The sequence below is a fragment of the Echiichthys vipera genome, assembly GCF_963691815.1.
Source record: "Echiichthys vipera genome assembly, chromosome: 15".
NCBI lineage: Eukaryota > Metazoa > Chordata > Actinopteri > Perciformes > Trachinidae > Echiichthys > Echiichthys vipera.
Window position 1 is genome coordinate 7,912,681 of NC_139840.1, and position 25,232 is coordinate 7,937,912.

At 40.0% G+C, this 25,232-nt stretch overlaps 1 protein-coding gene across 1 annotated transcript in view; it reads left to right on the forward strand.

Moving 5' to 3' along the window:
- The window catches only part of piezo2b (piezo-type mechanosensitive ion channel component 2b), a 91,620-nt gene that overhangs the window by 40,779 nt on the left and 25,609 nt on the right, over positions 1 to 25,232 (forward strand). The window contains exons 12-28 of the mRNA XM_083927690.1: positions 504 to 685; positions 2,075 to 2,305; positions 2,896 to 3,016; positions 5,525 to 5,718; positions 7,545 to 7,693; positions 8,153 to 8,326; positions 9,768 to 9,809; positions 11,871 to 12,166; positions 15,459 to 15,619; positions 16,897 to 17,073; positions 17,201 to 17,323; positions 17,927 to 18,127; positions 18,226 to 18,430; positions 19,160 to 19,261; positions 19,803 to 19,968; positions 23,745 to 23,988; positions 24,553 to 24,670. Coding sequence (XP_083783816.1) covers positions 504 to 685; positions 2,075 to 2,305; positions 2,896 to 3,016; positions 5,525 to 5,718; positions 7,545 to 7,693; positions 8,153 to 8,326; positions 9,768 to 9,809; positions 11,871 to 12,166; positions 15,459 to 15,619; positions 16,897 to 17,073; positions 17,201 to 17,323; positions 17,927 to 18,127; positions 18,226 to 18,430; positions 19,160 to 19,261; positions 19,803 to 19,968; positions 23,745 to 23,988; positions 24,553 to 24,670 — 2,886 coding nt within the window. The remainder of the gene's footprint in view (positions 1 to 503; positions 686 to 2,074; positions 2,306 to 2,895; positions 3,017 to 5,524; positions 5,719 to 7,544; positions 7,694 to 8,152; positions 8,327 to 9,767; positions 9,810 to 11,870; positions 12,167 to 15,458; positions 15,620 to 16,896; positions 17,074 to 17,200; positions 17,324 to 17,926; positions 18,128 to 18,225; positions 18,431 to 19,159; positions 19,262 to 19,802; positions 19,969 to 23,744; positions 23,989 to 24,552; positions 24,671 to 25,232) is intronic.

The window sequence follows — 25,232 nt, forward strand, 5'->3', positions numbered from 1 at the left end:
GCAAGATGAAGATGAAAATGCCCACCCCAAAAATAAATCACGGACGTTGTCGCTGAGATAATTTCTTTTGTTTTGGTTGTACAACATCTGCTTCTTCTTGACTCTTTCTTTGTGCTTTTACTTTGCGTATGTCGCCACTGAATTCACAGAAATGCCTTATTCTTCATGTCACAGTCAATTTATTAGTCACAGGGATCCAAATGACAGCGTCTGAATGCAGCTGTTTAATGTCTTCTACTACTGAAGGAGCTTTGTAAAAACCTGTTTTGGGTTTGGAGATGACACATTTTAGCCATGCTAGCAGCATTCTTCTCAGAGTAGCATATAGCTGTCAGCCAGTCACGCACAACTATTGGATGAGTTAGCATGAAATTTTGTGCGTGCATTCATGGTCCACAAGAATGAATCCTTGTGCCATACTACACTTTACTTTACACATCCTGGTGTAAAAGTCAGGATGTACCGTAACTATTCTGACAGTGAGTTTTTTTGTGTCCAACCAGAGAAGAAGGACGAGTGTGTGTATGAAGTGTTTTTGCCCCCTGAGGATTCTGCGTTGGAAGGAGGAGAGGAGAAATCTGAGGGAGGAGAGGATGGGATGAAGAAAAGAGGAGTCGGTGCGATGGTCAAAATCTTTCACTTTGTCATGAAACAGAGCTACATCTGTGCCCTCATAGCCATGATGGTGAGTAATGCAGCCCGCAGATGGTGTAACCTAGGAGCTACGGAGGCCGGCGTATGCTGCACGGGAGTCGTGTATTTGGATGTCATGAGGAAAACATCAAACTTTGCTAAGGTGTAAAATTAAAATTGAACATAAACAAAACAAAAAGCTCCATATCTTTCTCAAACCATCGCAATGAAGATGTGGTTTTTCGTTTTACAGCTTCTGTTTTATATTTACAGTTTATTTGGACATGGCGTGTCTAATTCCATTTTCTACTAGGATTCAATATTTCTACAACTGATTTATTAATGATTTCCTCAGAAAGCATTCCTGGAAATAACTAATACATGTGGTAGTAATTATAGGGAAGATGAAGGCAACATTTTGAGGCAGTTATTTTAGTTAGAGTTTAGTTAGTTGTATTTAAAATCAATCATCTTCTATTTAAATAAAGCCTACTGGTACAAAGTCAATAAAATGTAACAATTTTAGAGACTAACTTTTGGAGATCTTAAGTTGTCTGTCAATCCACAGTTGCAGAACTCTCTGAGTAAAACTGAGTCACTCAAAGCATGATGGGATTTGTCATTTTCAACCGCTTGTCCCTAACGGGGTCACATCCCAGCTTACATACGGCATGAGGTGGGGTGCACCCTGGACAGGACGCCATTCTATCGCAGGGCACATAGAGACGAACAGAGACAGACAACCATTCACACTCACAATTTAGAGTCATTAATTAACCTAACATGTAGCATGTCTTTGGACTGTGAGAGGAAGAAAACCCACGCAGACACGGGGAGAACATGTTAACTTCACACAGAAGGGCCCCAGCCGGGATTCGAACCTGAAACCCTATTGTTGTGAGGCGACAGTGCTAATCACCACCTGTAAAGATACTAGGGCTGTCCTTGATTAAAGAAATTCTTAGTCGACTAACACTCGTAAAGTGATCAATGATTAGTGAATTTAATCGACAGATCTGTAAAACTGAGTTACTCCACGAAGAATCATGCAAAAGCACATTTTTAAATATTGTGTTTACTAGAGATATGATAAGAAGTTTCTTGGAAAAAGATCATTCACCATGAAAAAAGCCTTAAAAAAATTACTTATTTTAAAAAATTATCCTATGACAAGATCAAAACAACAGATGAGACGACTTATCAACCAATAGGAGGCAGCCCTAGGAGACACCGGCCAGAAACCCAAACTATTGTATAGTAGCCTCACTTGTGCTATTATTTATGCCCGTTCCAGCTAACTCAAGTCATGCTGTGTCTCTGTAAATAAAGTAATTGAAAACTGAGCACACATAACCAAGGTTCAGCGCCCTAATCTTTGTATCATCATCAACTGCAGAGTTTCAGCATTTGTTTTATTGCTTCTGTGATTTGTTCCCTTCAGGCATGGAGCATCACATACGTCAGCTGGCTGACGTTCGTCTTCCTCATCTGGTCTTGCATGCTGTGGATGGTGAGGGACCGCAGGCGTTACGCCATGCTGTCTTCTCCCTTCATGGTGGCCTACGGAAACCTGCTGATAGTTCTGCAGTACATTTGGAGTTTTGAGAACATGGGAGAAGTCTCCGGGTTCTTTGTCAAGAAGAGAAACCCTTTCCACTCCCTTTCATCCAAGGTTTGGGAGGCAGAATTTTCTTGATTTTGACATCGCCATGTATATCTAATATATAAAACCACACAATCATTTATACTGACCTTAAGATTGAGTGACGACCTGGGATTTAATATGAGCATTTCCAGCGCAACAGATGCACTCTTGTATGCAGCTAATGGAATATACTGTCAAACAGGGTCTCTCTAATAGTCAATTCATTAAAAAAGAGAGGGCAGTCATACAATGCACTCCTGAAGGAGAGGGTCAGGTTTGTATTGTTGTGACATGTTTTGGAATAGCTACAAATACTTAACTGCGTCTAGAATGAAATTTTATACACCAGTCGCTCACCACTTAGTCTCAGTGTTCATTATCACTCATGTTACAGTTTTATTAAACAGTGCATGTGTCGGGATGCAATTATATTTCAAACCTGGGTCCAACTGTTTTCATTAAGTCTATTTTAAATGTCATGTCAATGCAACACGTGCTGGAAAGTTTATACCTCCTCCCTCCATATTGTGATCTCAGCAAGTTAAAGTAAATGCAAAGGATGTATAAGTTAATCTTGTCTGTTCTGTTTGTCTAAATGTTTTATTTATTGTGTGTAGGCCCTGTGTCTGCTGAGCTTCTGGCTGCTGCTGAGACAAACGCTTACAGAGAGACGAGAAAAACAAAAAGAAGACAGCGCAGGTCTCTCAGACGTTCATGTGGAGGATCAGAAGAAGAAGGGTAAGCCCCGGGCTCTCATTTTACTTAGATTATAGTGGAAATAATGCAGCGTGTCCTTTAAAGGGTGTGCAGGATGTCCTTTAAATGGTGTACAGGGTGTACTTTAAAGGGTGTACAGGGTGTACTTTAAAGGGTGTACAGGGTGTCCTTTAAAGGGTGTACAGGGTGTCCTTTAAAGGGTGTACAGGGTGACCTTTAAAGGGTGTACATGGTGTCCTTTAAAGGGTGTACATGATGTCCTTTAAAGGGTGTACAGGGTGACCTTTAAAGGGTGTACAGGGTGTACTTTAAAGGGTGTACAGGGTGTCCTTTAAAGGGTGTACAGGGTGACCTTTAAAGGGTGTACAGGGTGACCTTTAAAGGGTGTACAGGGTGACCTTTAAAGGGTGTACAGGGTGTACTTTAAAGGGTGTACAGGGTGTACTTTAAAGGGTGTACAGGGTGTCCTTTAAAGGGTGTACAGGGTGTACTTAAAAGGGTGTACAGGGTGTACTTTAAAGGGTGTACAGGGTGTACTTTAAAGGGTGTACAGGGTGTACTTTAAAGGGTGTACAGGGTGTACTTTAAGGGGTGTACAGGGTGTCCTTTAAAGGGTGTACAGGGTGACCTTTAAAGGGTGTACAGGGTGTACTTTAAAGGGTGTACAGGGTGTACTTTAAAGGGTGTACAGGGTGTCCTTTAAAGGGTGTACAGGGTGACCTTTAAAGGGTGTACAGGGTGACCTTTAAAGGGTGTACAGGGTGACCTTTAAAGGGTGTACAGGGTGTACTTTAAAGGGTGTACAGGGTGTACTTTAAAGGGTGTACAGGGTGTCCTTTAAAGGGTGTACAGGGTGTACTTAAAAGGGTGTACAGGGTGTACTTTAAAGGGTGTACAGGGTGTACTTTAAAGGGTGTACAGGGTGACCTTTAAAGGGTGTACAGGGTGTACTTTAAAGGGTGTACAGGGTGTCCTTTAAATCAGAATCTGAATCAGAAATACTTTGATTATCTCCGGGGAGGAAATTATTTAAATATTAACAATGTTAAAATATTGTTAAGTAGGTGTTTTTTTTTTTTTAAATCAAAATGTAATCAAATTTTATTGAAACATCATTTTATTGTTTAGTCACCGCCTGTTCTCAAACTGATGTCCGTTCTGGTCCAAACACTGCCGACAACATGAAGCAATGGAATCACAGCTCCTTTGGTATTTGCCTGCATTCACGTTCAGTGGCTGCTCTCAACTCAGCGACTGTTGCAGGTCTCATAGCGTAGACTTTGTCTTTTAGGTATCCCCATAAAGAAAATAAATAAATAAAAATAAATGAATAAATATGTATTTATATATATTTAAATTTCTGAAAATGTCCCTTTTAATTTTGATATATAGAGGCACTATATTGTGAAAACGCTCGTTTTCCGTTTGTTTGGAAAATGTTTTATTTCCACCCATCTGTTTAGCAATTATAAGCAGTGTATGATGATAAACAAGGTTTATATAAATAGAAGAAATATAGTTGTAATAACAGAATGTGTCTTCATAGGAGATGTTATAATTGTGACAAACTGCATGTTAATTAAAACTTTGAAATGTGTTTTTCTTGCTTACAACCACAGTACGTTATAGTGTGTTATAAACTATCTATTAAATGTTTATCTGGTGCTAGTAAATGCCAGATAAGTCAGATTAATGTAATGAAAAGTTACTTTTGGGGCACCGAGTACAGTAGCTCACCTGAGTGTGCGCCCCGTATACAGAGGCTGAAGTCAGTACCTGCTCTCGCTCCCCCTTTTCCATTCAGCCTTCAGCTACACTGTCAAATAAACCCCCACTTTTAAATAAAATAACTAAAATAAAATAATTATCTTTACAATAATGTCATGACCGAAAGAACGAGGTCGCGGGTACAAGCGGCCGAAATGTGTTTCCTCAGGAGGGGGGCTGGAGTCTCCCTTAGAGAGAGGGGGAGAAGTTCAGCCATCCGTGAGGAACTCGGAGTAGAGCCGCTGCTCCTTTGCGTTGAAAGGAGCCAGTTGAGGTGGTTCAGGCATCTAGTAAGGATGAACCCTGGGCGCTTCCCTAGGGAGGTGTTCCAGGCACGTCCAGCTGGGAGGAGGCCTCGGGGAAGACCCAGGACCAGGTGGAGAGATTATATCTCCACACTGGCCTGGGAACGCCTCGGGATCCCCCAGTTAGAGCTGGTTAATGTGGCCCGGGAAAGGGAAGTTTGGGGTCCCCTGCTAAAGCTGCTGCCCCCGAGACCCGACCCCGGATAAGAGGTTGAAGATGAGTGAGATGAGATCTTTACAATAATGTAACAATACTGTCATCCGCAAAAATGAATGTCAGTTGTTGATCTTCATCTCTTTTTTGGAAAGGTCTTTGTAAACACGTTTGTTTACACACAGTTTTGTTTACTACATATTTTGTTTACTGCATATCTGTGTGTATATGCAGGTCAGTTGAAATGGTCTGTCGACTGATAGCCCATTGGAGGGTTTTCTGATTCGATGCTGTGTTTTATAGAGGAAGAGGAGTCTGAGGAGGGAGGGGAGCAGGACATCATGCATGTTCTGGGCAACATGGTCATGGCTCTGCTGGTCAAATACTGGATCTACATCTGTGGTGGCATGTTCTTCATCGTCAGCTTCGAGGGAACCATCGTCATGTACAAGATCATCTACATGATGATGTTCCTCTCATGTGTGGCGCTCTACCAGGTATCAAAACACACCGGTGACTGTGAGCGTCTTACACTTACAGTGCACAGTTTGTAGCCTAATGCTTCTCTCAAATTTTTCCATACAGTTATTTTCCAAGTTAAATATGTTTTCCTCATTCTGTAAATATATTCTGTGTCTTCTTCTTTACCAGCACCATTGAAGACACACAATGTTGGTCGAAATCCTAAATACCACTTTTTATGGTTGCTCTAATGCAGGGATGTCAAAGTCAAATACATCAGAGGGCCAAAAAAACAAATTTGCTACAAGCCGAGGGCCGGACTGGTTCAATGTTTATTAAAACATATTAAAATGATTGCATATAACCTATTGAACCAAGACCAAACACAGTGTACCGTATTTTGTTTAATAATTAAATGAATAATCTAATATTTTTGTACGGCTCTGTCAGTAGTTTCAGGTGAAAACATTTTCCAACAGGCTCACAGACAAAAACAAACTTCCTTAAAGAGAAAACACATCTGTATCCTGTACATTAAATGAATAAAGCATTATTTTCTTATGACCTTAGTTATTTCAAGGAAAACATTTTCAACAGGCAAACAGCAAAAAATAAAAATAAAATATGTTCCTTGATATCAAGATAAAGACACACAGCTTTGTGAACATGTGCTCTGCCTCCCACGAGCTAGATCCGGCCCGCGGGCCTTGACTTTGACACCCTTGCTCTAATGTGTCAAATCCGTCACATGTTAGATTTCCAAATAAAAAGTACACATGTCTATGAAATTCAGACAACCATTTTGAACACTTTGTATCTTCACAAACATTCAAAAAAATCTTTAATTTGGACTATTTGGACTTGTTTTTGCTGATAAAGCCTTTTGAGACCAAACGGGATACATTGAAAATATCAAAGTTAAAAGTTAAAGACTGTTAACTAAGTAGTTCTGCATGTGTTTATTCCAAACTAACACTATGGGAAGGGTGCCGTAAAGTTTCCAAATTCAATTTCCCAATGACAGAAGGTGTTGACAATTTAAGTAGGTCGTAAAGCTTGTGTACAGCACACTCATAATCCACAGTTTATTCTCAGTTGTTTTATAACCCCCACCACAGTAAAAAAAAAAAGAGCACTCATCCTAAATCCAGATGTCGTCTTAGCACTATGATTCATTGAATGCATTATAGCTGGGAGGACTGGCACCTTGGGTACACACTGGTTTGGGTTGGACTACAATGGAAGAGGTATTTTAATTTCCAGTGCAGTGTAGTCGACAGTAATGAGTGCGTGTTGGTCGAAAAATTAAAAAATATCTTTCAACACAATTCTTCTAAATGTATAAAACTAAAAATATAAATCTATAAATCAAAATTCTGACAAAACAGCTCTCCATTTATAAGAAATGGTAACAACTGGGGTTTATAAGATAATGCTGCTTAATAACTAAACACTTCCTGCTTTAAATGAATCAAAATGTTCATTTTGACAGAGTGTAAATCAGGAAGTGTTAGAGGTAAATAACGCTCTCTTCTGTTTCAGGAGAAAATGAGGGAACGATGCACGACCATTCAAAAATATGACTGGTTTTCTAATGATACAAAGCTTAATGCAAATGGATGAAGTATTCCTTTAAGCCTCTTGTAACGCAGCAATAACTTTTATGAACACAAACTGGAAAAGCAAAGTATGCATGATAACAGAAAATATACTGCTGTACAGTTGAAGACCAATTAGCGGATTCTCACCTTATCACTCACTCAGAGAAGTAAAAGGGGTCGATTGTACCTGCTGAACTTAACTCTGTTTGCAATTAATAACCCCTGAAACACATTTATCACATTTATTTGTATTATTATAGGTGCACTATGAGTGGTGGCGAAGGATCCTCAAGTACTTCTGGATGTCTGTGGTGATGTACACCATGCTGGTCCTCACCTTGGTCTACACCTTCCAGTTTAACAGCTCATTTCAGTTCTGGTCCAACATGTTGGGGATGGACAGAAAGAGGTGAGCTTCTCCTACATTATAGGTATCCTGATGTTTCTGTAAAGAAACTGTGCAGTCACGTATGTCGAGGAAATGTCAGGGAGTTTAAAATACTAAGCCTCACCAATGTTAAGTGTTTGACCAGAAGATGGGCTTGATGGTTTGAAACATTGTCATTTTACGGGTTTCAGCGTATTGTGTTTTTAACGGGTGAGAACAGAAAACACAGCTCTATATGCAGAATAGAAAAAAATCAAACTAACTATAGAGTTATACACAATGTAGAAAAGGATTTTACACATGCAAACGCAGTAAAAAACCAACCCAACATAAATATGTGTCTTCAGTTTTAGAAATGTTTTGGTGGGATGACATCATGAAGCAGAGCAATGAGCAGATTTCTATACCTGGGTTATACGGTTGAGTTTTTTTAAGTTGGTATCAAACTTAATGCCAGGTATATATTTTCTATCTCTGCAGCTTGGCGGACCTGGGACTGGAGAGGTTCACTGTTGCAATGCTGTTTACCAGGATTTTCATCCCCACTTCCTTCCTGCTGGTGTGTATTCTGCACCTTCACTACTTCCACGACCGCTTCCTCCAGCTCACCGACCTCCAGGCTGTAGTGGCCAAAGAGCAGAGTACTATCTACAGGTGAGACACCGTCTGTTTGTTTTCTTTGGTGCAAACCATCATTGAAAAGCTGACTTTTTGTTTATTTTGTATCTGGTTTGTTAAAGTTCATACAGCTGAATTACAAACAAACTGCGTCTTTTGAACATAAGGAAGATGTCCATAGACAACATGATCTTATTCCGGTTGCTTTTCTTATTGTTTTGCAAGATTTATCTACAATCTTTGGTGTTTTAAATCCTGATAAATGGGCTTTTAAACCTCTGTAACTAGTAAACCATTGGTTAGATACCCTGCTGTCTACTGTAATGTCACACCCCAACATCCTGTTTCAAACTAAATATGTCATGTTGAGAAAGTAATAAGATTGTTTCATTGGATCTTTAAAACATAGAGCTGAATATGGGCTGGACTACAGTCATCCATTGGTTATGTTTGTAATGTAAAGCATTTTAAGTGTTACTTAAAGACTCTCTACACCTACAAAACATATATGGTATTTGCCTTTTCCCTTTCTTTCTACAAATAACTGCAAAAAAATATTGCAAAACTGCCTCTAGAACTGGAGGATATAATTAAAATCATTATCAGAACATGTTCAGATAAAAACATTTTAAATGCATCACATATGAAATCATCAAACTGGTCTTATTTTACACAGTTGATGTTAGTTTTTCAGTATCAGTCATGAATTTGCAGAGAAATAAAATATTATCAACAAGAGAAACAGCTAAGCATTTTTTTTAAGTTAATAAGAAATACAACTTCACACCTTGAGAAATTGGTTAAAAATATTTTTATGGTGCATCAGACAAAATATTGCTCATTCAGCCAGAGCTGCAGCTAGAGCCACGAAACGGACTTCAGTGTAATCCTTTGGGGCGATTACGAACTGTCAATGTACATCCACTAAAAGTGCTTGTTTCTGGCCACTGACAGGAATGTTATTATAAATGTCTCACCACATTATGGAGCCTAACAGATCTTACAAAGAAATAAAGCTTGTTTCCAAACCTCTTGATCAAATAATTGTAGTGGGGCAAAAGAAAATACAGGAGTTCCCATAGAAATTAAGTGGCGTGAGACGGAAAAGAACAGTAACACCACTGCTGAAGAATGCCCGTTACTCAAGAACTGACTACATGTGCATGTTAACAGACGTAAGCTGAGCGTGACATGAAAACATTCATCCATTTTCATCTCACACTGTTTTGGATAATCACACTTGACACGATCTGTTAAACACCCGTTATAACCGCTGTTCTCATCGCGCGTCTGTCATCGTGCGCCTCGTCACGCTCTCCGTGTTACAACGTTCTCCTTTTTACGGTCTGCGGTGTGCTGTGTTTAACTTTACGGCCGTGTTGTTGCGGATTTTCCATTGTTTCGCTGCTGCTTGCTTTGCTCCTCTTCTCTCTGTGTGACCTGCTGCCATCTCTCCTCTGCCACCCTTTTCACACAGCCACGCTAAAGTCAATGGGCGTGTCTATCTGATCATGAATAGGTGGGTATCTGCTCGCTTTCTGTGGCATCCATCACCATCCCAGGTCACCTCTGAGTCTCTACTTCCTCTTCCTGTTGCAATAAGTCCCTCCCCCACACTGACTTGTCCCTGTTACCCTGTTTTTGGCAATGATGATATATTGATGATCTTCTGAAATGTCTTACTCTTGGAGTTTAGGTGTTTAACTGACATGAATGCCGTTCTTTTTCAGGTTTTGTGATTTTTTTATTTTGCCTGTTGCCTTCTCTTTTTTGAATTAACCTCTTATCTTTCTGGATACCTGTCAAACAAGCATGTGTGAATTACTGTATTCCCTTCCAGTATTTTGCCACACACCCACTTATCTGCACTGAACCCTGAAAATGCCCCCACTTGTTTAAAAAAGCTCGCCTACCCAGAACCACTGGAGCCTTTTGGACAGCTTTCATGCACTTTAATAGAACAACATGGATATTTGTAATAAGTGATTTCAAATTGTCAGTTTCAGCTGCCTTTCTCTCCTTACTGTTCATCTTTACTTCTGTGTAACTTTATTGTTGTGAGCAGCATCAAGCAAAAAATTCCCACTCAGCAGAGCAAGTAAGTGTGACCACCGGGTAACGAAATGCTTGCCTTGATATGCGGCCGGTTCATGCAAGCCAAACCCGACCTTTGACCTCGCTCCATTGCCTGAGAAGAATTTAAAGGGTTAATGCCTCCCTTCAGCTGCTGCCATTTTTCTGCTGCAAGAAGAAAAATCCCTCAGACACCAAAAAAAAACCCCACAAAAGAAACAAAATAGATGGTTTTAAAGAATGCAGAAGGAATGTGCACTGCTTATGGATTACAATGCCTGATCAAAAGCTGCTCTGCTGTTCAGTAAGCGGACACAGAGCTGATGATCCCCATCCAAACATTTGCACTAGAGCCTTTTGACATCACCTGGACCATGTGTATGAGGGCATGTTGTATTTATATACTTATGAGGACAGAATGCTTTTGAAAATAGGATTGGGAGGAAATCAGATATAATGAATTACATCTTTAAATTAAATTAGATATGTGGAATTTTTTTCCCCCCCTGATTTCTTTAAATTACTAAAGCATTTAGATCAGATTCAGAGTGCTTTCCAATGAGGTTAAAGTTAAGGTCACTTTAGTGGAAGGACATGTATTTTAAGTCAGAATGATAGAGTTGTAGTAGCTGGTCATTTGTACTTCTCCACGTCTGTCCTGTTTTAGTCTGCTCTTTGCTGTTTTATTGACTTTATTGCTCTTCTGTCTGACTTTTTTTGACTTTACTGCTTTATCTGAGTTCAGATGTGTTTTTTATGACTATGTTGTTGTTTTTTGTGTTTGTTATTTACTGTTGATTGCTGTCTGGACCACTGGACTAAATGGATTTCCAAGTATGGGATAATAAAGTTGATCTGGAGTCTGAAGTAATAGGTCACATTTTCCCATGTAAAAATGAGCTTTGAGGTTAGGGAATGACGACCATGAACCGCTGGTTCAAGTTCTTCTGGGGACCTTTGTTGCGTATCGTCTCTCCACTGTCTCTAAAAAAAGCCTTAAAAAGCTCAAACCTTTAATACTTAGAAAACAATGATGGCATGCTCGAACGTTTATAGACATTTAAAGCAATGAAGCCCTTGAAAGTTTAGAAGTAGTCCTGAAATTAGAAATTAAAGGCCTATCCCAAGCACAAATCTTTTCATCACTTCTAATTTTATTCCTTCATTACTGGAAGATTCTGTGATATAATCAAGAATAGCCCCTAAATGGATTGTGCGGAGGGATTTTTTTCTACTACTTATAGTTCTGAAAATGCTCCTAAAAATAACATCAAGCGGGTAAAAAATCCCAAAGTCATTCAAGGTCCTCATAAGTATAGAGATACAGATTTGTATGTGTGTGTGTGTTTGTGTGTTTGTGTGTTTGTGTGTTTGTGTGTTTGTGTGCGTGTGTGTGTGTGTGTGTGTGTGTGTGTGTGTGTGTGTGTGTGTGTGTGTGGGCGTGCGGGCGTGCGTGTGAGTCTGCATGTATGTGCCTGTTTGTAATAACTTACTCACATGTCTTCAGGCTTGTGCACCAGGATGGCAGCCTGGCGGACCTCACCATGCTCAGCGCCAGCTCGGTGGAGGCAACGCTGTCCAGAGAGGAGCAGGAGCCGCAGGAGAAAGAGGAGAAGCAGGAGGAGCAGGGAGAGTGGGGGAAGGAGACGGAGAAGGAGCAGGCCCTGGTGGTTGTGATGTATGACACTGACGTGGCTGGCGAGAAGCCCAGACGCTGCTCTGCCCCACAGCAGTCCAGCACAGAGGAGAGCCACCACTGCAGCGCGGGGACCGAGCCAGAGCCGAGCACCGAGCAGACCTCAGGTACTGAGCAGCTGCAACACAGCAGGTCCACAAACTACAACAAGACACTGAGTATACAGGGAATGGTGTTAGGGTTGCAACTCCCTATTGTTTTCATTATGAATGCATGGGTTGAGTATTTTCTTGATTAATTAATTGGCCAGTCTAAACATCTATTAAAATCTCTCTGCTTCCATACAGAGTTACAGATAGACACTGGAGATCAATGTTAAAGTACAAATGATAAATTCTTGATTTATTCTGAAATATTGTTCTTTTTTATTTTTAGAATTTGATATATTATCCCTTGTGGCTATACCACTGCTGTACTAGTATGTTTTTTCTTGGTCCATTCTTCTTCAGTCTCTTCCACAGTTCAGTAACTGCAGTGGGTTTCTTTACTTTGTTGCCGAGGATTTTCCAGAGATTCTCTATGGGGTTTAGATCTGGACTCTGACTCTTCCCAAATTTAACCGGCTTCTTTACACACTTGGGGTTCAGTCTTTCCTCAGTCCGATGTTGAACATAATGTTTCCAATCAGACACAAATAAATTGAACATTAATGTCATGTCATGGTTTGGGGGATGTTTTCTGCAGCAGGAGTTGGGCCTCTTGCACAGCAAATGTTTATGTGAACCTCCTTTAGCAACATGCAATATACCTGCACCGCAGTTGTCTCAAGCAAACTCCAAATAATGAAATATGCAATCCATTAGTGAAAAAACTGAGGTTTGGATAACAGCATAAAAAATGCCCAGGACTCCTACGACAGGGTGGACTACTCTCGTAAATTGTGTTCGTAACTCAATGAAAATTAAAAATATGAGAGAACTGGTGAATACAGCAAGTTCTCCTTTATCACTCGAAAATTCAAGAATTTCTTTGCTGATTATGACATAATTGCACACAATCGGTGAAACTAATCCTTAAACTGTGCTGATTGTTTAGCTCTTCAGTGCTGCTGGATGTGTGAGGCATCCACTTTTTGCCAAAAATACATTTAATTTAGTTTAATTGAATTGAATTCCGTCAAAGTCTTCACTACAAATAATATGTAAGTCCGGACCTGGTCTGGTCTGGACAGGTCTGATGTAAACTGCAACCTGACATGTTGGCTGAGGAATACAATGGAAGTAGTAATTAATTTCCTAAATTGTGTTTAAAGCGCTTGATAACAACAAATATCTGAACAAATTCACATGATAACTAGATGGGCACATAAAGAGTGCAGACCTCCGTCAAGGTATGTCCTACTATATTGTGCATTGTTAACATACACAAGTGAAAAATAATTTGTGTATCCACACCATGATCCACTCCCTGCTCCCATGCTTCACAACTTCCACCGAGTTTCATGGCATCTGGGCCAGGAGCTTTTCCATAATGCCGCCAACAACCAAACCAAACCTAAACATAACCTCTTTGGCGGGGTTATAAAACTGCTCATTTAGACCCTGTGTGGTTACAGACTTTAAATACTTCAGCGTCTCATGTGTTTTCCTCCAAAGTATATTAAAACTTCCCACGCTCCCGGCCATGTTTCACTCCTCTGACTGCCTTTAAAGCTAAGACTCACGTCACATGTGCTGCTCGGAGCACTTTCGGTCATGACTGTAGAGACCTTTTTTCTTAGATCTCTCTCAGCCTGGAGCTCTTCACGCTGCTCAGGAGTCTGCTCATATGTTGCCTACAATCTTTAAAGGCCAAAGCTCTCTTAGAAAAGCGAAGTCTGCCGTCCAAGTATGTGCTGTCTGCACTCTCACCAGCCAGTCATTAATCATCCTGAGTAAAGCTGTAAAAATCTGTTGTATTGCAGATTTCTGGGTTCAGTAAGATTTACCTCCAGTTTTTCTTTTCTGACACAGAGCGTAGCTCAAGTGCTCACTTTCGTCCATTGCAGCGTCCCGCTAAAACCCACTAACGCCGTACCATTAGAATATTTACGCCGACAGTCACACTGGTCTTAAATTAAAATGTTGTTTATATACATAGAAAATAAAACAGGTGATAAAACACAACCCTGCAGGGCCTCTCAGTTTATAATGAGCTGTAAGCTATGTGAGCTATATGCCCTCTCAGAGTTTTCTTAGCCAAACAATGAGGCCTTTCTTAAAACCTGAGATAATATGGCTTTTGTAAAAAATATGCACCCACCACCAAACTGTGGCTGCAGGTTTTATATCCAAATATTAAGTCTTCATTCTCAGGTAATTAAAGCAACAGTTTGCTTGTGAATACAGATTTTGTGTTTCCATAAATCTTGACATGCTGCATATGGGAAAAAGATTACGTACACAAACATTTTACAGTCTCAGAATAAAGGTACAACAAATGTCTAGCTGTTACATTGACCCCGTGAAGGTATACATATAGAAGTCTTTCCCTCACTAAAATGCAGACTGTCACACACCGTGGTCTGAGGTAAACGGCATTTCAATCCTCCATGTATACTGGTTGGATTTCATGTGAATACCTCCTTTGATTCAGAGATGATTTGTGGAGCTAATGATCATTTCCAGTGTATGCAGATTATCTACAAATATGTCTTGATAAGTGATTAATCATTTGGCTTCTTAAAACGTTAACAAATAATAATTCTTAAATCCAAAAGGGATGTTTTGAGATATCTAATTCGATCCAACAAATGCGACCAAAAAAACAGCATTCAGTTTACTATAACAGACTACAAAAGAAAAACATAAGAGGCTGGTAGAATTGATGGCTACTGTGATCAAATGTTTCTATGAAAACCTCAAGATGCTGCATGGTAAGACATTTAGAAAAACATCTATTTCTAACCATCCAGGACACAACTTTTACAGGATTAAGCTGGCAAAAACGGAGCTAAATAGGGCGTTTAATGGGGTCTGTTTTCACCCCGAGTTCAAATATGTATTTGTGTGCATGGTAGCAGGACAGTGAACTGTGTGTAGCAAAACACACTTTGGCTGTGCCATGGTAATGAAGAATCATGCCTTTAATAGTTTTTGGACAGCAATAGAGGTCTATGGCACAGAGGGTTTAGACGGGTCGGGCTTTGGCTACACACTCGTGTAATATGTTAACGAAAATAAAAACATAGAACATCACCAGACCTGTTCCTGAAGTGTGAATCATATTATCAGTCTGTCCCAGCTTGAGTTGGTGTATGAGAAGACCCCTTTGGCAAATGTAATTATAGAAATATTAGTGTTTAAAGAGAGGACAGGACTGCTGTAATTAAAAACAATGAAACCTGGAAACTCTTTCCATTTGCACACATTCAGTCTTCAGTATTTAAGTGTATCTGTTCTTTTATCTCCTCTTTTTCAGATCTGAAGAATAAATGGCACCTGGTGGTCGACCGTCTGACTGTGCTCTTCCTCAAATTCCTGGAGTATTTCCACAAACTGCAGCTGTTCATCTGGTGGTTACTGGAGATCCATATCATCAAGATCGTGTCCTGCTACATCGTCCTGGTCTCTGTCAAAGAGGTATAAAAAGGCGTGAGAGTACACCAAAGAAAACGATATCAGCAACAACAGGGACTCAGACTCACTTATCATATTTAAGTTTAAAAGACTTTGCTCTATGGTAGCCTGTCATCCCAGATAGTAAACATCTACGTCCTCCAGATTAGACGTGAATCTACCAACTGATATATTGTTATCAGATATTTTACTCAGTAACAGAAATCCAGTATCCGTTGGACCATAATCTATAGTTTGATTTCTTTGTTAAACCCAGAAAGGCAAAACTTTAAATGTGTTCACCGTTCTAACTTCTGTGTTTCTCTTGTGCTGCTCCCAAGATGGAAAATCCTTACAACATGTAGTATTTGTACACAGAATACTTTTAGTAGCGAATGAATGAATATTTTTTATATCCGTGTTTGGACATTTTACGTGAACCATCCCTTCGTTTATTGAGACACGTTAACTTTCAGTAAACCAAACTTTCCGTCATGTTAACCCACCATCAACAGCACAATACATACATATCAACACAGTGTTTGAACAGTAGATGAAAGGGTTTTTTTAAGCTGACCTGTGAGTGTTTTCACATCATCTGGTTTACATTGTTTCACATGCTCCACTGCCAAGATTTTCTCATGGTTTTTTGTAGCATGTTAAATGTATGAGCGGCATCCTGAGGCCATTTGTTTGTTTTCTATAACCACTGTAGCTACATTTAATACAATTCTGAGACTAATAGGTATTATATTAAATCATCACAAAAACAAAGTTTTCTTGGTTCTTTTTTATAAACATGTAAATAAGTTTGTTTCTTGCAACTCTGAGCCAACCAGGATTGTCTGCTACACCACAGACATGCCAGATAATGCTCTGTGGGTATTTGGGCGAACCGTAATAGTTGTTACAGTTTCTGGATCAGAGCTCTTTGAGTTTGGAACAAAGAGTCTGAGAAGTTAAGCCTGGATAAGCTACTGAGGCTTTTGGATCCTTATTAAAATTAACTTTTATAGACATATATTCATGTAATGTCATGTTATTTTATTCATGAGTCATGACCTCGGGTTTTATATGTGCTCTTTTTATTTTATTTCTATTTTCTTGCCTCACATTGTTCTTGACTTTCACTTGTTTTTATATAAATTGCTGTGTTAAAGTGTTTTGAAACAAGTAACGAAAAAAATCTTAATACTAGTTATTGTAGTAGGACGTGGATAGAAAAAGGAGAGTGTCAGTGGAAAAAGGATTTATGTGAGCTGTTTTTTCTGTCCTCATCACCTTTATTGTCTCCTTTGCAGGTGTCTTTGTTCAACTATGTGTTCCTGGCGTCCTGGGCTTTTGCGCTGCCCTACAGCCAGTATCGGCCCCTTGCCTCCAGTGTTTGCACTGTCTGGACGTGTGTCATCATCGTATGTAAAATGTTGTACCAGCTGAAGTCTATACACCCCCCATCCTACTCCAAGAACTGCTCTATGGTGAGTATGATCTGTGCTTTTTAACCCTCGGATCCACTACATACTATTTAACGTTTTCTTTACTATCCTTAATCTCATTAAGAATCTAATTTTACTACATTTATACAATCGTATTGTCTGTACACAGCCAGAAAGCTACTCAGTGGACGAGAAGACAGAGATGCAGGGGTCTCTGCTGTATAAGGCGCCGGTGGATCCAGCCAACTGGGTGGGCCTGCAGAAGTCTCCAGACCTCCTGGACTACCTCAGGGTGAGGGGTGGAAACATCCAATCAGCTGAAAGTTTGCAGCATACACAGGATATCATCACAGCAAGGGTTATGATCATGAAAATAAAGGAATTCATTAAAAAGGAACACTTAAAAATTTGTGAAATATACCTATTTTTGCGGAGAATTAGAGGAAGAGGTCGATATCACTCTCAAATCTGTTTATTAGATATGAAGCTGAAACCAGCAGCTGGTTAACTTAGCTTAGCACAAAGACTGGAAACGAGGGGGAACAGCAAGCCTTGTTCTGTCCAAAGGTAATAAAATCAGCACCTCTAAAGCTGAGAAATGAATCATTACTATTTCATCTTTACACAGACGTAAGTGTTAAAAGGATAACTTGTTAATAAAGTGACTGTTGGTTAGCAAATCAGATACGCTTTGGTTACAATATATTCAAACTGAGATTTTGGGCGTAAAATTTGACATGATAAAAGCTGACTTAGTTTTTTTTCACCACAAATCAGAAAGTTCGCTGTTTTTATTTGAAAAACGACTAAAATCAAAAATCAGATATTTAAACTGTATTTTCACCAATAGAAAAATACATTTAAAGATATTCTCTCTCTGTCACCATCTGTGCAGAACAACCTCCTGATGCTGGCCCTGTTAGCGTTCGAGGTGACCATCTACCGCCATCAGGAATTCTTCAGGCTGAGGAACAAACTGTCGCCTCCGGCTGCCAGGATTATCTTCCATGACACCACCCGGCAGCATCTGGACATCGGCATCATCAGCTTCATCAAATACTTCATTAACTACTTCTTCTACAAGTTTGGACTTGAGGTAGAGACGAAGTGAAAAGAAAAATATATATTTGTCATCCGAAAACCGATTTAGCGCTGTCTCTTGTGTGATGTGTAAATTCCTGGTGTTTCCCTTAGACGTGCCTGCTGTTGGGGGTCAATGTTATCGGGCAACGTATGGACTTCTTTGCCATGCTTCATGCCTTCGCCTTGATTGCGGTCATGTATAGACGCAGGAGGAAAGCCATCGCTGAGATCTGGCCCAAGTACTGCTTCTTCCTGGCCTGCATGCTGACTTTCCAGTACTTTGTCTGCATCGGGATCCCACCAGCAGCCTGTAAAGGTTTGTGTGACCGACAGATTGTACTTATTGCTGTGATTTCCGGCCACAATCAATGGCAGGTGTCATTATTCATCTTCATTCATTCATCTTCAACCGCTTATCCCGGGGTCGGGGTCGCGGGGGTGCTGGAGCGGATCCCAGCTGACATCGGGCGTGAGGCGGGGTACACCCTGGACAGGACGCCAGTCTATCACAGGGCACATAGAGACGTACAGAGACAGACAACCATTCACACCTACGGGCAATTTTAGAGTCATCAATTAACCTAACACGTGCACGTCTTTGGACTGTGGGAGGAAAACTCTGCACAGAAAGGCCCAGGCCGGGATGCGAACTTGTAACCTTCTTTTTTTATTTTAACAGTCAACTGAGTAATCATTTAATGTGTAAAATGTCAAAAAATAGTGAAAAGTTTCATTACAGGTTCCAAAAGACATCTTTACATTTCTCATTTTGTTCAACCAAATATCCCAGATATTGAATTTATAATGATATAAAATATCATCTTTATATTTGAGAGGCTGACAATAACTAATGTGGATCATCCGTTTTGATCATTTTCTCTCCATTAACTATTTATTTAGGCCTAAACAGGTGCTTGTTACCATGTCGCAGCTCTTATCGTCAGTCCTGTCTTATTTAAATTGCTCCACAAATAAACATGATATTTTAATGTTGTTTACACATACTGTATATGTCAGATGATGAGAGTTAATGTTTTGATTTCAGACTATCCCTGGAGATTTCCCAACTCTACTACGGACTCCAACGTGGTCAAGTGGCTCTATGTTCCAGACTTTCGCACCCAACCCAGTTCATCGTTCCTCATCTGTATGTTTGCTCAGTTGTCGATATGCAGTGGGTTATTATTAGGGCTGGGTTGACTGATTGATTGAAATTGATTTTCCAAGTCAAATTGATCTTCATTTGAATGATCCAATATCGATTCATACAATTCAAAATTGATGCTTAATGGCTTTAGGTTTATACTGCCTCTGCACTAAAGACACGCTGACTGTAGAGTTGCACTCTATTGTGTTGACTGCTGTAGTGTTCCTGTTTAATAAAAAGTACATGCATGTAACTGGTCAGTTCTTAGTGTAAACATTATTATTTTTTGATAATGCACCAGGTTGCATTTAAAGCAATACAGTAGTTCTCAATCAGTTCAATTTAACTCTATTTCAGACATACAGTAGGTCCATATCAGTATAAAAACAATCAAATACAAAGTAGATATCTAATTGAATTAGGAAATCAGTGGCAATTCCCAGCCCTAGTTATGACACTGATGAATGTCGTAATAGTTTCTGGTATTAGCGAGATTTTGTTCAGCGAAAGTCAGATTTGCCCTCTTCTCTCTTCTTTCTAGATGACTTCATGTTGCTGCTGTGTGCCTCTCTCCAGAGGCAGGTCTTTGATGATGAGAACAAGGCAGCAGTCCGCATCATGGCGGGAGACAACGTGGAGATCTGCAGAGACCTGGACGCAGCCTCTTTCAGCGTCCACAACCCCGTCCCCGACTTCATCCACTGCAGGTACAGCAACTTATACTGATGTGATACTACTGCACGTTTACACACTGCAGCAGGAAGTGGCCCTGGTATGTTTTTTTTATATTACAATCAGGGCTTCATGGATACGGTGTAATGGCATTGGGTTCCATATTGTTTTTCAACACTTGATTCACTTGAAACGGCTGTTATAATTTTGATGCCATTGGAGCTTGACTGAAGCAGCATTAACATGGAGGACCGCAAGACGCAGAAATGGAAAGGAAGGGAAGTAGCCGGCTTAATTGATGCTTAATGATGTTAGATGTCTACAATTAAGTCAAAAACGAAATGTATTCAAGACAATTAGCGCTATTAAAAGCTTTTTATATCTGTATCATATATGGGTTACATCCCACAATATGGAGCAGTTTCGATGTAAGCATGAAGACTTGTGGTGACTATGGAGCGTTAAAGCTTTGTTTGCACCTTTATCACTTAACTTTAAAGTTTTACCATTGTTGTGATGTAGTTCTACCAATGAAGACATGACAGTTGGTCTGTTTATTGGATAGTGCAATCAAATATATGAATATATACGAATCAAAACAAGTTTAGTAACGCAACACAGATGACCTGTAGATGATAAGAAACTAATCGAGCTGGCTGTAGAATGGTGGTGGGTTACCATGGTTAAATGGTAAATGGACTTGTACTTATATAGCGCTCTTCTAGTCTTCTGACTACTCAAGGCGCTTCACAGTGTTTGTTACATTCACCCATTCACACAGACATTCACACTGATGGCAGTGGACATCTACAAACCATCTAATCTAATGTAACCATTCACACCACATTTACACACCCATGCGCAGCACGGGGAGCAATTCGGGGTTCAGTGTCTTGCCCAAGGACACTTCAACATGTGGACCGGGGGAGGATGACCCACTCTTTCACTGAGCCACAGTCGCCCCGTTCGCTGCGATTCTCATTTATTTAATTTTTTCCATACGTGTCGTCAACATTTTCTTTTTATTTGTTATTATTTTATAAGTATGGTTACTCCATCTAAAAGCCAATGAAGCAAGGACTTATGTTTTCTTTTGTATTTCCCTGGTTAACTGTACATCCCTACGGTTACTGTCTTAGGGGTTGCAGGTTCACAGTTATTAATTGCAATCTTTTAGCATAATGGCATACATGGTCCGAATGTAACATATGTGTTAAAAGTTGGATATAAAAACCATTTATTTACATAATAAGCATCATATCAGTTGGTATTCATATGTTTAATATTGACTGAAAAATCCTCAGAGAAGTCTGGAAATTTGAGTCTGGAAAAGTCTGAAATGGAAAATGTGTAGGAACCCTGCTCGGAGTTTGTTAAAGACCTGGTAGATACCAATGCTGATTTAAATTCTGTAATTTCATTCACTCTCACCGCTCTCATAGCATCATTTTCAAACACAGAAAGCAGCTGTTTTCAGAGAAAGACCTCTTAAAACCCACATTAACCTGCCTACTCGGCACCAAACAGCAGGCAAATGGAGCATTTAGCAGATAAACAAAGATATTTCTCTCTGAAGTTGGTGGAGACCAAAAACAGAGCTAAGACAATGAATAAGGTGAACACAAACACGACTCCAAATGAAATATAATGTTGCTCCGTAACTGCTGGATGCGTAAATAAACAGCTGTTTGCCATATCAGCTTAAAAAGGTAACGATTATTAATTTGTGTTCACAACTTTTTTCTGCCACCCCAAGTGGCCAAAACAATCAGTTAATGCATCTTTGTTGTACTGTAACACAGCCCAATTGTCCCCCAGAGATCAATGAAGTATTTCTGATGCCTAAAACAACGAAGTGCGACAGAAGTCACAGGCTCCAGATGTAACTGCAGTGCCGTTGGTGTGCCAAGTTACCAAGAAGGGCTTTGAACTCAGCGATGAGCGAAAAGGTAGAGAAGCAGGCTGGTAACAGACGGTTGCAGGTTTCAGGCCCCTCTCCCATTCTCTCCAGTTTCAGAAACAACCACTGAGGTACAGTTGGGTAAGACGCCTGCTGCAAACTGTAGCCTCAGTTGAGCTGCTCAGAGGCAAACTCAGAAGAAAACTGTTGTTGAACTTGTCTGCTAACCGTGTAACTGTAGAAATCTTGGAAAGTGGAGTGGTGCTGAATAGGAAGATACTCACTCAGCAAATCTCTTATCCTAGATAAATAAAGTTAAGACAAATGACAGTAGCTCATGTCAGTAGCTTAGTGAGAGATGTTATTGAATACTCACGGTATACATAATTGAGAATTTTGGCTCTGGTCCAACATTTGAAGCTAGATACTGACTTTGCACATAAAAAGAGTGAAGGGTTTGAAGAGGCAGGGAAATAGAGAGCGAGCTACAAAGACAGCGAGAGCATCCTGACCTGTCCACAGTCATTGATTATGTGCTCTTCACATTCCACTGTTTTGATGCGCAAAGTGGACAAGTCTTTTATTAACGCACTCTGTGTCCATCAACAAGCCCTGGTAGAGAGAAAGAGACCTGTACAGCCCGTCTGTCCACGCCACAGCAGCTCTGCACTTATTCCATCGTTTCCCTCCAGGATCGAATTACGGATACGGGGTGGGGGAGAAATCCATAATCCACAAAAACACTCTGTCCGTCACTCTGCGACTCAGACGCTTTTGCCCTGTACTCTAACTCAATAAATAGCTTTTAAGTATGGAAAAGGTATTTTCTCCCCTTGATGAAGAAGGACACTCACTCAGCTATTCCGGCCCATCAACGCATCGTCCGATCCAAACCCACTTCATCAGAACTGCTTCCTAAACAGTGCAGCTGTTGTTGTGGTCCTGTGTTTTCCCCAGGTCCCTCAAATGAATGCACGCCACTTCCTATGTTTTCACTCTGCACATCATGTTAATGGTCTCTCACATGATAACACAGGATCCACACACATGCTTTCAGCATGTTAGACACAGTATACATGCACCTGTGCTGAGTGACAGGAGTCGGGTTTCAGCTCTGCTTCACATTCATTGATCTCCTACCTTTGTCCTTACACTAAGTGATACACATAGTGATTGATGGGCAGATTATGCACGTGGCAACAAAATGAGCTGAAACACTGTTTTGACTTTTGCTATGTGGTAAGCATGCATGCTTATAAGCAGCTTAGCTCAGCCGGCCGGGGTCCATGTCGTCTACTTCCAACTTCATGTGACTAAAATCAGCTCATGAACTGTGTCTCATCTCAAACCAGTCAAATTTGGCAGAACTCTTACATTAACAATAAAGCCACATTTGGAAAAATGTTTATGTAAATATACAGTAGGGCTCCTTACACTATTTGGGAGTGAGGTAAAAGTTAATTCTTGACCTGGAAGAGTAGTTTCTTAACTTAAGGTCTACTGTCTACAGTAGCCTTTTCTGGAGCTTTCATCCACATCTGGTGACAAATGAAATATGGAGCACAATATGGTGTTAACATGGTCTTCATCCACCGTTGAAGAGAGATGGTTAAAAACTCTGTAGAAAGCTAATTGAACGGCTAACTTAACTAATATTGAATAAATAATAAATAAAGATAAAGATATCTAATATATATATGGAGCTGTATATATATATATACACACAGTATATTACATTAAGAGAAAGCCTACAGGGTCTACACCCCTGGTTGAGTTTAGTGATGATTTTTCCGACAGTAAACCACATTTAAAGCTGCCAAAGCCTCCGAAAAACACAATTTACTTGCTGAATTTGTACTCTTTTTGGGAAAAAACACTGACATATTGTTGTTTTTTGCCGCTGTCTTCCAGGTCCTACCTGGACATGCTGAAGGTCATCATGTTTAGCTACCTGTTCTGGTTTGTCCTCACCATCATCTTCATCACGGGGACCACACGCATCAGTGTCTTCTGTATGGGCTACCTGGTGGCCTGCTTCTATTTCCTGCTCTTTGGTGGTGAGCTGTTGCTCAAACCAATCAAAAAGATCCTCCACTACTGGGACTTCCTCATCGCATACAACATCTTTGTAATTACCATGAAGAACATTTTATCTGTGAGTGGCCGACCTCATAAAGTATATCAAGATCAATTAACCACATGATAGACAACTCCTGCACCCTGTACATATGAGGCAATACAATGTTCAAAACATGTGTCTGCATGAAAGAAAAGCACATTCGCTCTAAACTTCTTTGTTCTCAGTATTTTAGGATACAGAGTTCACATCAACACTGAGTGTTGTGAAATCAAAGATGTTAAAGGTATATAAAGGCAAGGCAAATGTATTTATATAGCACATTTTAGCAACAATGCAATTCAAAGTGCTTTACATAAAACATTAAGAGGAAAACCCTTAAAAAAGTCATTAGGGAGAATAGAAAATAAAAAAACAGCTAAACTAGAATAAGAGGTATAGAAAGTAAAAAGTATAGTGCAGTGTAAGAAATGAATGATTGTTTGATATCCTATAAGGCATCGTCAAACAGAAAAGAAAAGTCTTCATTTGCAGAGGACCTGCAGTATTCTGGGAGTTTGTTCCAGATGCTAGCTGCCTAAAATATAATATGTAGTCTAAGTTATTGTATTCAAGTGTTTAATAAAGGATTCTTGTTCTCAGATCCTGGCTTGTGGATACATCAAGTCTCTGGTTAAGAACCAGTGCTGGTTGATCCAGTTGTTCAGTCTGGCCTGCACCATCAAGGATTACAACCTCAAAATCAGCGACGACAACAAGAGTGAGTGGACTGAACTTCTTTGAGCATACATTTCACAAGAAGGTGCGATATAAGTTAGTAATTAGTAGGACATGCCTGGCTACAACTACTAGTTTTTAAAAAAAAAGTTTTTTGTCAGTTTTCAAGCCTTTTATTATATAGTACAGACAGGAAATGGGGTGAGAGAGCAGCAAAGGGCCGCAGGTTCAACTCTGACGCCGCTGCCTTGAGGACCTTCAGCCTCTGTGCATGGGGTGACTGTTCTTACCATTGTGCCACCGGCCGCCCCTACAACTACTAGGGCTGTCCTCAATTTAAGGAATTCATAGGCGACTAACACTCGATCAATTTTGTTGACGAATTTGTGGATTTAATCAAATTCAGATTACCACAAAGAATCATGCAAAAGCACCACCTTAAATATTGTGTTTGCAAGAAAAGTGCTCATGAATAATGGACCAAGGAGAACTTAGTTGACTACGACCAAAACAATCGAATTGACTGCTGCCGCTCTATACTCGTCATACATAGCATGAGTATCAGGGTATCAGAGTATCAGATTTGCTGCCTCAGATTGTGTCAG